Source organism: Trachurus japonicus, chromosome 12, assembly GCF_045865225.1.
Source record: "Trachurus japonicus isolate A0001 chromosome 12, Traja_1.0".
In the NCBI taxonomy this organism is placed as follows: domain Eukaryota; kingdom Metazoa; phylum Chordata; class Actinopteri; order Carangiformes; family Carangidae; genus Trachurus; species Trachurus japonicus.
The window spans coordinates 6205186-6219779 of record NC_140918.1 but is presented as its reverse complement, the minus strand read 5'-3'; the positions used below and the strand labels follow the sequence as shown (position 1 = coordinate 6219779).

The 14594-nt window shown below is 45.8% G+C and overlaps 1 protein-coding gene and 1 long non-coding RNA gene across 2 annotated transcripts in view; both read left to right on the top strand.

The window, feature by feature from the left end:
- The window catches only part of LOC146976974 (uncharacterized), a 30420-nt gene extending 15826 nt beyond the window's left edge, over positions 1-14594 (top strand). Inside the window, exon 3 of the long non-coding RNA XR_015037243.1 lies at positions 14535-14594. This is a non-coding gene — a long non-coding RNA (uncharacterized LOC146976974). The remainder of the gene's footprint in view (positions 1-14534) is intronic.
- LOC146976975 (zinc finger protein 703-like) lies at positions 3029-6040 on the top strand. Its single transcript, XM_085792387.1, has 2 exons — positions 3029-3306; positions 4178-6040. The coding sequence occupies exons 1-2, from the start codon at positions 3073-3075 to the stop codon at positions 5873-5875; spliced, it is 1932 nt and encodes a 643-aa protein (XP_085648513.1). The 5' UTR covers positions 3029-3072; the 3' UTR covers positions 5876-6040.

The following is a 14594-nucleotide window of genomic DNA, read 5'->3' as shown; positions in this document are numbered from 1 at the left end:
ATGAGGATCTTTTCCCGTTCCAGCATATTTATGATTGGGTGGTTTCATTTAGACGACTACGACGACCCTTTTGGGTTTTAACCACTGCTCGGTCATATGTCAAACATCTGATGTTCAGCATCTTTGAAACGGCTCTTGGAGTCTGAAGCTCATGCTCTGTGGTTCACACTCTGTTTACTTTGCACTAAACCTCCAAAAACTTTGAGGTCAGATCTTGTCTCTTAGTCACGTTTGACATCGGGGCCTTTAGTTCATTTATCTCCAGTTTGAGCAAACATTAGACACACACAGATGGATTACAGCTCAGATATAAATCTATGATTCTGTTCATTTTTTCCTTTAAAAACCCATGTATTTTTATTTTTAAACAAGCCAGACTGTCCCTTTGTGTACAAAAAAGCAGAATCACAATGTTGCATAACAGAAAAAGACCAAAAGTAATGTAGGTCTTGACGATACGAGGTTATAAATAAATATGTGTTGTCTGTTGACCTGGGGAGTGGCCTACAGTTTGGTTTAGTTTGTTTAGTTCTCAGAATTAAAACTCTGAGAACTGTGATCAGTGATTAGCTTCTATGAAAACACAAATATAAAGCAAGTCTTCATCTCCGATTTTCATCTCTGCTTGAACACGACGTCTCACAAACGCCTGCAGGGAGTTCCTTCTGCTCAGACATTAAGAGAGAGTTATTACCCCGTCTGGTCCTCCTCCCAAATCCTAAAGTATTATTCACAACGCTGCGTGAGACGACATGAAGGCTACGTCCATCTTTAATTTACAGTTTAGAGGAAGAATCACGCAAGGAACGTTTGTCATTTACGACCTCAATCTGTCGTGTTTTTGAACAGGAGGAAACGATCAGAGAAAATTTCCTCACATTTAAAGTGACATGTTAATAACATGTTCAGCTCATATTTACCTTACATCAGTGGTTCACAACATTTTCCAACTTGTGGCCCAATTGAAAATATCAAAAGTGTCAGCAGTCGCATAAGAAGACAACAATGATGTGGTCCAGTGGCAAAGTCGTTCATCTAACAACTTAATAGTTCCTGTCACTGGTCGTCACTTGCACATTCCTGAACATTTCCTGAAATTAAAAGTTCTGCAACTTAAAGGTTTCTGTCACTGGTTGCAATTTCAAAAGCTCTGTAACTTAAAAGTCCCTATAATTTGCAGAAACTTGAACATTCCTATCGTTAGCCGCAATTTTAAAGTTCCACAACTTAAAAATTCTGCAGATTAAAAAAGTTCTGCAACTTTAAACATGACACAATTTAAAAGTTCCTATCTCTGGTTGCGAGCACCGGAGCTTAAAAGCTTTGTGACGTAAAAATTCTGTAATAAAAAGTTCCACAATTTACACATTTTTTTAAAGTATATTTTTCGGCTTTTTGCCTTTATTTGATAGTGATGACAGTAGAGATAGACAGGAAATGGGGAGGCAGAGAGAGGGGGAATGACACGCAGGAAAGGTCTGCCCGACGCGGGATTCGAACCGGGGACGCCTGCGGCGAGGACTGTAGCCTCTACATGAGGCGGCCGCTCTACCCACTGCGCCACGCACCGCCCCTCACACGTTTTTCATTTTAAAAAGTTCTGTAACTTTAAAGTTCCTACCATTGGTCGTAACTTGATCATTTCTATCAATAGCCACAATTTTTTTTAAAGTTCTGCAACTTGAAAGTTCTGCAAATAAAAAGTTCCGCATCTTTAAATGTAAAACAACTTAAAAGATACGTATCTCAAAAGTTACGGTCAGCGGTTGCAATTTTAAAAATCTGCAAATAAAGAGTTACACAAAAAGTTCCTGCAAATTTTAAGTTTTTTAACTTAAAAGTTCTATGACTGCGCAACTTAAAAAAGTACACAACTTTAATGTTGTGCAACTTAAAAGATATGTAACTCAAAAGTTCCACACACTGCAATTTTAAAGTTCCACATCTTAAATGTTCTCCAACGTTTCTATCGCAGAACTAGAGCTTTTGTACGACTGACCGCAGTCCAAAAGTTCTTCGTCTGGCCGTAACGTAAAGGTTCCTATCACGGGTCTATCGCTGAGAAAATCTTAATATGGGTATAAAAACAAACAAACAATAATGTTTTTAAACATTTTATCTTAAGCTATTTAAAAACATTATTTATATTTATGAACTTTTTTTTCCCACTAACCCTGCAGTACCTTTGAAGCCCACTAGGTTGTGAACCACTGCCTCATTAGCTGCTTTAATCAATAAAAGTATCAGTATATTGCCCCCCTATTCCCCCTAGTGGACAAAAAAACCAAACATCCTCAGATGAAGCCGCTTTAATGTGTGAAGTTCCAGTTTGGTGCATCAATGAGACTGAACTTCTCCGTCACACACGTGTTTATTTCAAGCGCTCGGTGAGTTATGACTCTTTATATCACTGTGTGCTGATAAAGGTTAAAAGCAGAGAGGGAGGTGGTAGGAGGGGAGGAGGGGGGTTGGTTGGTCCATCATCATCATCATCATCATCATCATCATCTGGCCCCGCCCTCACGCGCCTCCTCCTCCCCGCCCATCTCATTACCGATGCGGCCACCCAGCGGACAGAGCGCGGCTGCCTCGGCTCTGAAGTCCGCCTGCAGAGCTCAGAGAGCGGCTGATCGAGGTCCGGAGCGGAGACACGGAGCAGCAGCAGCAGCAGCAACGGGACCAGGAAACCCGATGAAGTGGACTCATCCTGGGCTTTCTTCCCCCTCCTCCTGTGCAGGACGGAGCACGGTGTCAGTCTGACCCGTTGGATTCTCTACTTTAATCTGCTTTTTTTTGGTATTTTTTCTTATTTGCATTTTGGATTTGAATTGTTTTTGGATTTAAAAAAGGAGCCGTAGATGAGGACGCACCGGGACTGAGGCTTTCTTTCATTCTGGGTCCTGTCAGTGGGGACATTTGAGGACGTCCAGCAGCTGTGGTTCTGGTTCTGGTTCTGGTTCTGGTTCTTTTTGGGACACTTAAATGGATTACAACAACAGCGTTTTTTAATTAATTTAAAAAAAAGACACCGCTCCGGACTATAACGCACATGCACCGACCGACCCCTCTCCGATGAAATATCTCCCCCCCGGAGCAGCGCACAGTCAGCGGATCGAGCTCGGTGAGGTGACCGCCTGTCAGCACTCTTGGCCCGGCGCCGCGGTCTCCCTGCTGACCCCCCTGGACCCTCTCCGGCAGGCGAAGCGGCTTCCCATCCGCCTCATCAAGATGTTGACCGCGCACACCGGACACTTGCTGCACCCGGAGTATTTACAGCCACTGACGTCCGCACCGGTCAGCATCGAGGTCTGTTGTTATTTATTATTATTACACCTTTATTATACCACCATAACGAGCGCAAGCCTCATTAAAGAAACATATAGATAGGCTATTAAAAAACCTCACGTGTCTTTGACCCCACAGTCAACTCTGACCTTTAAACAAACAAGATAAACTTACATCATAAGCTGCTGATGTTAAACCCACTCTCTAGTCTAGTGAGAACTTAATTATATATTTAAATGAGCGTCGATTAGTCAATATATTGATTATTCATTAGGTCGAAACCCAAATCTATTTCTTAAATCTGCGTTTTTACGACTCCACTCTGTCATATATGATGGTTAATCCATTTTTTTTTTAGCCTTTTAGATGATTGTCAGAGCTGCAGCTGTAATGTTGTTATTAATTCATTGTATTGATTAAACATTTAGTGTCAATAAATACCAGTCACAGCAGCCACAGCCTGAGGAGTTAGGATGTGTTCAGAAGCTTAAAAATAAAAAGGAAAAATAGCAAAATCATCTTATTTCTTTCTTTCTTCTTTTAGATTATTGTTTTTGTTTGACAAGGGATGAAACAATTAATCAATTGCTAAGATAGTTGGTGATTATTTATGTGCCGATTAATCGAGGAGACAACGTGACGACAAATCACTGAGTTTCAGGATGTTATATCTGGTGTTTTTACTATTTTATGACTCAGAGTTGATGACTGTCAGATTAATCGATCAGAAAAATAACAGTTGCAGCTCTTGTGTGAGTCAGTTTACAGTTGATTCTAGTTGTTTACTTTGTGTTTTTTTAAGTATAAAAGCTAAAAAAAAAAACATCTGTAACAATGAGACATGAGGATGAAGTTCAGGATCTAATCAGTTTTTTGTTTTATTTTGTCGTAGCTGGACGCGAAGAAGAGTCCTCTGGCCCTGCTGGCTCAGACCTGCTCTCAGATCGGTAAACCAGACCCTCCGTCCTCCTCCAAGCTCGGCTCCTCCTCCTCCTCCTCCTCCTCCTGCAGCCATGGCGACAAGGAGCCGAGCGGCCGCTTGTCCGTCTCCGGCCTGAAGCTGGGGGAGCACCGCCCCTCTTCCTCCTCGCTGGACGACAAGTCCAGCTTCAAGCCGTACAACAAAGGTAGTGGAGACTGTCGTAGGGACGGTGGCGTCTCCACCAGCAGCAGCAGCGACAAGGTCGGCTTCAGAGTCCCCGGCAACAACGTCACCGCCGCTAACGGGAACTCGAGCGGCGGCGGTAGTGGCGGCCAGCAGCCGTACCCGCCCCACGCCGCCTCGCCCGGCTCCAGAGGCGGCGGCGGCAGCAGCTCGCCATCGGGACATCACCACCACCACCACCACCAGCAGCACAAACGGAGCGTGTCCCCTGGTGGACAACAACCGCCGCCGTTGCACTCGCACAGTGGCGAAACGGCGCCCGAGCGGAGCAGCCCCACCGGCAACAACAACAACAACAACAACAACAACAACAGCAGCAGCAGCAGCAGCAGCAACCCAAAGAAGGAGGCGGCGGAGGTGAACAAGGCGAGCGCCGACAGCCTCGGCCTCAGCCCGCTCCACGCCAACTCCAGCCTGGTCCGAGCCAGCGCCAACTGCAGCAACGGCAGCAGCTCCGACGCCGGCTCCAACCACGATGGCGGCGGCGGGAAGACGACGGCGGCGGAGTCTCAGTCCAACAACCTCGGACACGTGGCGCCCATTTCTCCGTACAAGACGAGCAGCCAGCAGCAGCAGCAGCCGCCGCCGCCGCCGCTCTTCCCGCTGCACTCCTCCTCCTCCTCCTCCTCCTCCAACATGGGTTACCACGGCTCCGTGGTCGGGGCCTACGCCGCCGCCGCAGCAGCCGCCGCCGCCGCCGGCTACCCCTCCTCCCAGTTCGGCGTCGGGAGCATGGCGAAGCACCCGAGCTCCAGCCCGCTGACGGGGGCGTCGCCGCCGTCCTTCATGCAGGGCCTGTGCCGGGACCCGTACTGTCTGAGTTACCCCGGCATGTCGCACCTCGGCGGCGGCGGCGGCGGCGTTGGCGGGAACTGCAACTCCTGCATCCACGACCCCTCCTCCTCTTTAAAATCCAGCTTCCCGTTGGTCTACCCGTCTCACCCGCTGCACTCGCTGCACCAGAGCTCCGCCGCCAGCGCCTCGTCCTCGCTCTCGCACCCGCTCTACTCGTACGGCTTCATGCTCCCCAACGACCCGCAGCCGCACGCCTGCAACTGGGTCTCCGCCAGCGGCCCCTGCGACAAACGCTTCGCCACCTCGGACGAGCTGCTGGCGCACCTCCGCACGCACACGGCGGCGCTGCCCGTGGGCCTGGACAGTAGCAAGCTGCTGGCGGTCTCGTCCGCCGGCCCGGCGTCCTGCCACCTGCACCCGGGCGCCGCCGCCATGTCCAGCTCGCTGTCTCTCCGGCCGCCGCCCGGTCTGGGTCTGGCTCGCTACCACCCCTACAGCAAGGTGCACCACCTGCCCCCGGGCCCCTCCCCCATCTCGCTGCACTCGCTGCCCGCCACGGGGCCGTACTACCCCCACTACGCCCTCTACAGCCAGAGACTGGGATCGGCCTCCGCTCTGGGCTACCAGTGACACGGCTCCTTTTAATTAGAAGGAGGAGGCAGTTTGGGAAATAAACGTCGCTTCCTGGTGGAGAGAAGACAGTTTCTACTCTCAGATCTGTCACAGCACGAGGCTACGGGCCGAGTTTAGCTTAGCATAAACATCTTGTGGCCTGGAATAGCAGAAAATGTTTTCCATCAACTAATTAGTGCAAATTATCAGGGCTGCCCCCAAATAGTCAACCAAGAAGTCATTGGTCGCCCTAAATTAACTCCATTGGTTGATTGGTCGCAGAAAAACAAAACAGAAAAAAACATTTTGAGCCGTGTCTTGTCAAAATTAGGTCAAAATCTATATTTCGATTTCAATTTGACTTTACACACACAAAAACAAAATACCGTGCAGCGATTAACACTGCAGCAATAGAAAAAGTCAAAATTATCGCAACATAAAATAAGTCAGTGCAGCATTAACAAAGTGAATTAAATATGAAATAGTTATTAATAAATACTAAGTGCTAAGATAATATATGTTAAAAGAAAAAGTGTAGTGTGCATGGTGGGGATATACAGCCAGGGCTTATTGTACGTTCAGTAGTCTGACTATGACTGAACTGTGTATGAAAGGCTAGAGGGCTTTTAATTTGAAGGGCCAGATACAGGAAGTTGTGAAACTCGCTCACAGTCAGTTTTTTTAAATTTTATTTTACACGGCAGGTCTCTGCGATATCACGGATGTGAGACAGAGTTAACTATGAATCCAGTTCATAAGCTGTGTGATGTGTGAGACGATGGCGGAGCGGTGTCCGGCCGCGATCAATTAGCGATTTAGCGCATTTAGCATTTACTAGCACTGCAGCGCGACCATTGCATCATTATCTGCGATTAGTTGACTAATGGCAAATGACGACTACTGGTCGACCAAGGATATCATTGGTCGGGGGGGCAGCCCTGTTGATTACTCATTGAAGCTCTTGTGTTTGTGCTAAGCTAAGCTAAGCTAGGCTAGGCTAACTAGCTTCAGGCTCTGTGCGTTTCCCAAAGTGTCACTTTAACGTTTGCGGCGAGTTGTTGCTGCTTCCTGTGACTGGACTGGATTCACGGAGGAGGAGGAGGAGGAGGAGCGAAGTCCTGGATTTTGACTTGAGAGCATCTTCACACTTTTTCTTTAACGCATCATCTCGATGTTTTCCCGCTCAGGCTCCGCCCCCTCCTTACTTAAACGTCACATGGCGCACCCGGCTCTTGCATGTCGCTCGGATACTCGCCCATCGGACGCGACTGCCCCTTGACGTGACTTTTGCAGAACTGATGGTTGGACGTTTGGGCAGCGGCTCCTAGGATTGTTCATGATGATGATGTCATGGCGGGATGCTAATGAGCTGATTGGCCGATGGGAGTCTGGCCACAGTCGCCTCCTGATGCATGCGGGCTCCTCGCCGCAAACACACTTGTACTGTTTATCCATCTCCACCGGTTTGTGATGATTTGTTTTGGTTCCTTATGTTTTTGTTTATTCCTACTGAGACGTTGTATTTATTTTCTACGGGAATCTTAGCTTTCATGTTTACGATATAAGTCGTCTCACAGTCCTGTGGGGAAACACGTGGGGAGGCCAGATGACGACGACGACGATGATGTTGAACATGTCGTGTCTTAACTCTTCTCCAGAATGAATGTTTGAAATCACATCTCTCTCTTTCTCTCTTTCTCTTTCTCTTTCTTTTTTCTTTGTTTCTTTATTTTCACAGCAAATCAATGAAAATGAGATGTGATATTTTTTTGTAAAACTTGGGGTGGTTTCCAGTGAAAAAAGAGGGCGGCGGGGGGGGGGAGGTCATATTTTGTTAAATAAATAACACTGAAGATGTATTTTCTGTTGTCTTCATTTCTCAAAAAAACAAAACGTTATGAGGTAATATGAACCAACAAAAGGCTTTATGTTTCTTTCTTTTGAGTTTTGCAAGAAAAGTAAGAAGAAAAAACAGAAAAACAAAAATGATGGAAAGAAAAAATGCTTTTAAAAAAAGTAAAAACAACACAGAACTCAACTGTAAACAGAATCTTTTGTACTTTTAAGTTTTGTTCAGCTTTTATTAGGGAAAACTTGTCAACGTTTGTCTTCTCATGTTTATAAAATGCACATTTATAAATCCGCAGAAAAATGAAAATAATAGTTGGCAACCTCAATGCATGTTTTTCATTTTTCTGCTTTTAATCTTCAGCCATTTTATCTGTAGCTTAAATTTTCTTTCAACTTCATCATCATTTTAAGATGAATTTGTTTTTATGTTCTTTGTCAGTCCAATAACAGATAATATAGACGACCATCTGAGGTCAGCGTGTCACTATTTATCATATAACTCACTCTTTTCCCAGTGAATATATCACATTAAATCCTTTTTATATATCTAAATCTATATCTATATGTAATTATAGCTCCGCAAACTGCTCTCAGATGTGACCTGAAGCCTTTAGAGAGGTGGAGTAGTGAGAGGAAGATGTATTGGTGTGTCAGTGCTGAGTGGAATTGTACAGTAGGCTATTTTTACTGTGATTGATGACTTTGGGTGTTGCTTTACTTCCGCTAATTTTTCACCGCGTTGACAAGTGAGATTGTAACCAGAGGGATCGAGCTCGCGTTCCTCTGTGACGGCCACTGTCACCTCAAAGCAGCAGCAGCAGCAGCAGTAGGCCTAGTGGTAGTTGTTGTTGTGTCCTTATTTAAAGCTCATTGATTGTGTTTTATAACATCGACAGAGAAGCATCAGGATGTAATGAATACATACTGTGCTGCGGCTAGGATCCTGATAAACATCGGAGCCCCAAAGTGCTGCTGCTGCTTTTCCCGTATGTGTGTGTGTCCGCCCCGGAGATGAAATCTTCTCCTGACAGTCGCTCGAGTTACCACGGCGGCTGCTGCTGCTGGTTGCGTGATTGGCAGCGGTAATATGCCCATTTCCTAGCAACATGACACTGTGACACCCTCTGAGAAGTATAGATGACCCACGCTGGTCACTCACAACTCCTGACAAGAGAGAGAGAGAGCGAGGCGAAGGACCCACAGGGGTCAAAGCAGCCCGTCCCCGTCCCCCGGCCGGGGCTGTAACGGGACACGGCGCTCCTGTTTCCGTGGTCTGAGATGCTGCTGTAGGTGGGGGCAGAGGGGGGCGTATGGGTTCGACCGGAGGGCACGAGATCCTGTATGGAGGTTTCACGTTGCCCAGATATACAGTATGTCCCAGAAAACAGACGCACTTAGTTTATTAAGTCTGAGAGATGAGTTGGCTGCGCTCCAGACCCACTGCGCCCGAGAGAGGGGCTGATAAGCTGCTGCTGTTGTTTGTCACAGCTCCGTCAACAATGTTTTAAAACATCCATTTTCACCTTGAACTTTAAAAAGACTAGTTTTAGTTTGAAAACTATGAGTGGACAGTGAGACCTCTAGAAGCGCTGGACTAGACCTGATCGACTTCAAAAGATAAAAAAACAACATGATAATAAAAAAATCAAAGTGTCATCGACCTTTTCGTCGTTGCACCTGTTGTCCTTTAACCTTCCTGGTCGTCTTCGGTTGGAAGTGCTGACGTCAAACTTTCTGTCACAGTTCGTTTGATGCTGTTCGAACCATCAAGAAGCAGATGTTGTGTGTTTTATGTCCAGCATGTTGATACAGCAACATGTCAAAATAAATCAAACGTTTGGTCTTTGGTCAGACAGGTGAACATTGCTGCAGTAAACATTTTTAATGTGGTGCAATAAGACCACTAAGGGTTAAATTCTGCATTTGCAGCTTTTTGTTGTTGTGTCTTTTTTTCCTGATAATCTACTTCCTCCTTTCTGCTCTGTGTGTTTTCAGGTGTTGGTCATATATCGTCTTTTGTCCGGATGCTTTAAAATGAACATGTAGCAGCAGTGTGTGGAGCCTAAGTTGGACTTGGACGCCATCCGTTGGTAATAAACAAAACACGTTTTGTTCGGTTTTTATTAAGATACTGTACAATGTTTTTTTTCCCCTACTTTTAAAGAGGAACTATGCAGGATTTGTACCTTACCCTGAAGCATCTTCAGGGTAAATATGATGGTTAAATCAATGACTTGTAACTAGTTCCAGGGAGAATGGAGGCTCTCTTGGCTGAAAACCAACCTTGTAAGATCAGAGCCTCCGACCCGGTGTCCCAGCTCTTGTCTAAGCGCCGTCGCCACACAAACGTAACGCGCCCCGTAACCCGTAATCTCTTGTTTATGACAGATAAGACTACACAAATATACACACGGTAACATGGTAGATGATAAATAACGTTATCCACCGCTCCATGGATTGATTTCTCACTGGCTTCATTGTAAACAAATGCACATGGAGGAGAGGAGGGTTAGAGACACAGAAGAGAAGAGACGGGACTTGGAGAGTTCCCCTTTAAAGGCTAAAACATATCAAGAGTTAAACTGTGTTAAAATGATGTTTTTTTAGATGATACAACAAAAACATGAGTGAAGTCGAACCTCTGACGCTAACGTACGATGCAACTTGACCACAGGCGCCTCCTGGTGGTCCAGGAGTGATATGTTAAATTACATGATGCTTTAAATTTGAATCTCTGCAAGTGACAACAAAGTTAAAGCAGAAGTAAACGATTCGGTCGTTTTGGCTAACTTCTTGTCAGCAGATGGAGTTAGCAGTCCCCGCCCTCGTCCCTACGTCACCACATTCACGTGCATCCCTTGGCTGCACACACAGAGAGGACCGCCCCTTTATGCCGTTCTCTCTCCTCATTGGATAAAGGTTGTAGGATACAAGGAAAGTTTTCTCCTCGGCTTACAGCAGAGCAGAGGGACTGACAGACCCGTGTTTCAGACCAAACACTCTATATAAGTGATTGCTGTCAGAAGATATAACTATTTAAGACTTATATTAACACAAATATTCCGCTTACTTCTGCTTTAATATGTTTGTTTGGAGATTCATTAGCTTCCCCACTTCTCCATGCAGAGGTGACATCACGTGAGGGCGGAGTCAACAATATGGACACTTAAAGCCCCTGTACGGAGCTTTTAACTGGATACGCAAAAGTCTCTGGTTTCTGCTGATGTGTCTCTGTTACCTACAACAGTAAATGAGCCCATCAGTGTGAAGATAGATACGCTATTTCTAAGTAGTCTAATTCTACACCTCTGGAAGGCATGGTCGGGTCGGACCACTGACATAGATAGGCTACATTACGCTGCTGAGAAGGAAAAAAAAGGTCCCGTCTTCTTTCCGACGTTTCCAAAACAAATCTACATGCGCCGGCCAGACAAACATCTTCATTCCACCGCTTTCGTCCACAGGGCCAGGGGCCGCCAAAATCAACACTAAATAAAAAGTCTGTACAGGGGCTTTAAGAGTCGCTAATTAACCTAACGAATGTGTCACGTGATGTTTCCTCTTCTCTTTCACACTTCCTGCTCTTTTTCCTTTTTGTTCCTGTCGTGAAGAAGTCGAAGTTCCTCCTTCACTCTTCCCGCCCACGTCTCCTCATCCCTCCATCTGCTCCACTCAGCTCTCAGTTACCAAATTGAATTAAAGCCGGAGCTGTGAGGCCGTCGTTCTGCTGCCTAGTGGCGGTGGTGGTGTTGTAGTTGTAGTTGTAGTTGTTGTTGGAGGTGGGGGCCGCCGGCCTGACAGCAGCAGTGATTAATGATGACAGAGTGTGTGAGGCTGCTCCTTTTGCTGCATGACAAGTCTTTCACCTCTTTATCAGACTGAACCGGTGCAGAGGCCAAAATAAAAAAAAAACAAAAAAATAAAAGAAACCCAGGGAGGTCGGAGAGGAACAGTTGACGTTTGTTTGTGTCTCTGGACTCTTTCTCCTCCTCCTCCTTTGTCCTCAGAGATAGTGAAACAGTTTCCTGCATTAAAACCATTAAGCTCAGTCAGAAATGAGCAACATCTGCCTCCACGCACACACACACATACACACTCCCTCTTTCTCTTTCTCTGTGAGTTACAGATTAACACAGCGAACTGTTTCCCAGAAACCGACTCCTCTGCTTTCATTTTGTCTCCTCTCCAATTTTATCACTTCATCCATCATCCGACTATGAGGGCTTTTCAAGTGGTCCAAAAATAAAGAGGACACAGATGTCAGCCGTGCTGTACCGATGTTTCTCCACCGCCATAAACCCATCACTTACATCCACCCACAGGCGGCGAGAAATGTTCAAAATACACTTTCTTTTTTTTTCTCGCTTGTAGAAAGAGGAAAAAAAAAACTCTAGAAAAACCACTTGGAGGTCGAGCTGATCCACACACACCTTCCAGTGAATTAGCTGTGCACTTCAGCAGGTATTTGTATTTCTTAAAAAAGAAAAGAAGGTCTGTCCCACCACCACGTCTCTTTCCCTCTTGTCTGTTTGTCAGAAAAATGTCGACAGAGGGAGTTTAGTGGTGCACAAGAGGGCAAACGCAATTATGGTTTCTGTGCTAATGTGCGCGGCCCCAGCTGGTTCTGATCTGAGGGCTCCTCGCTCACTTGTCAGCTCTCATGCATCACACGCCCGACGCTTAACGGAAAAACGTGCTTTGGCAGCGACCGAGCGGAGGCCTGGAGGCCAGCGGGTGCCGGTGGGTTAGCCGCATGCACAGGGGGGAGGGAGGAAGAGGAGGAGGAGGAGGGGTGACACCATCCTCCTCCTCCTCCTCCTGCATCTGGATCAGTCGCATTCTCTCATTGGTTTTCTGGTTTTTCACCCTCTTCGTGAACATGAGCGGCTGTAATTGGCCGGTGTGACCTGGCACCGACGCCACGGCCACAGACTTGGGAGGTCAGAAAAAAATAGTCCAAGATACACAGAAAGAAAGAAAAAGAGAGAGAGAGGGAGAGAAAAAGGGGGAGGGAGAGAGAGAATGAGATGCTTGCATGGAAATGAGCAGCCATGATTACTCAAATACAGTCATTAAGGAGGAAATGTTGTTTTTCAAGCTGTCAGGATGATTAATGAGAGCGAGCAAATCCACTCAAATGCTGTTGTTTAGTCTAACCACCAGACCTGATCCCTGCCACTAACTTAGATCAGACAGGATGTGTGTGTGTGTGCGTGCGTGTGTGTGCATGTGTGTGTGTGTTGGAAATAGTAAAAAAAAAAAAGAAAGAAAGAAATGTGCAAAGGTTACTGAGGAAAACTGGAGAAATAAAGTGCAATAACAACAAAAAAGAAAAGAAAAAAAACTGGAGCTGCAGCTAATGAGCGTTTCTGTTGTTTCTGTTGTTGGTTAATTTGCCACCTGCTTTCCTCCATTCATCAATTAGTCGTTTGTTCAAGGCGAAACATCAGAAAACAGTGCGGCCCCCGTGATGATGTCTTCACATGCCACTCTATTTGTTTTCCCTTCTCTATTTGCATGTCTTCTGCACGCACCATTAACCGCTGACATGCAACTCTCTCTCTCCATGAAGTGTTTTGGTTCATAATATCCTGCATGTGGCGACTGGAGTGAATATTTTAAATTTTAGAAGATTATTAGAATCACCTGCTGCTCGTGGTTCGTATCCCTCCGCCACGCAGACTAGTTCCACTAGATCCTACATTCAGAAGGCCAAGACTGTCGTTTGTGATGTCACTACAGCCTTGACCTTTAAAGTGATACGCCAACTTTTTTTTTCGTATGCCTCACTCCCGAGTCCATGACCAGCAGATAGACACCATCCTTTCGACTGTGCGTGCAGTAACAAGGGAGATAGAGCCGTATCGCCCGTAATTAGCCTAGCTCAAACGCTGGAAGTCTATAGGTAGTGTTTCCTACCCGAGCCGAAATCAGCATTCAGAAGCTGATTTCATTTTAGCTCTAAACTCTGTAAATATATCACTTTATCAACATTTCCACCATTTTTAGGCGAGAAAGTAGCCGTTTAGATCAGCAGTGTGTCGTTAATTTGTCTAAATACCAGCTGTTTACAATTTTGTTAGGATGAATTCGGCGCTACTCAAGCTAGCCGTTGTGACCAACGCACTTCCGGTTACTTTCACAAAATAAAACACCCGTTGCCCTTTACATACAGAAGTGCTTTTACTTTGAAATAGGAAGCTAACCTACCCTTGATGTAGCTAGTTTGAACCAAAATAAACCGTCTTTGCTTGAACCCTCCGAAGACGAAGATCGGCCCGCTGGTTTCCGTTTAGAGTTGCTGAAGAGTTTCTCTGATGACTTTAGGTGGAGGCAGGCTAACCGATACACTTCCAGCGTTTGAGCTAAGCTAATTACAGGCGATACGGCTCTATTTCCCTTGTTACTGCACGCACAATTGAAAGGATGGTGTCTATCTGCTTGTCATGGATTCGGGAGTGAGGCAAGAAAACCCCCAACTATCAAAATCCAATGAGTTCACCTTTGACTCCTCGTGAATGTTTGTGCCGAATTTGAAGACGTTCCTTCGAGGTGTCGGTGAGGACCGTATTGACCCTGAAACATTGATAAGTTGTGTTAAAGGTCTGTTAGCTTTAGCCTGTTAGCTGCAGCTGATTCAGTCTGACACAATAATAATAAATCTGATTATTATTTTAATTTAACAAAACGTTCATCTTCATTTTCCAGAAGTTTCCTTCAATGTCGTTGCTGTGAGAAAGTTGGGAAATGTTTGACAACAGGTGCAACAACAGAAACTGAGACGTTAAATGTTTCATTACAGTGAAAACGTTTCCTGTAATTTCAGATCTGTCGGCGTCTGATGAGAAGCAGAAGAACAGGAGGAGGAGGAGGAGGAGGAAGAAGA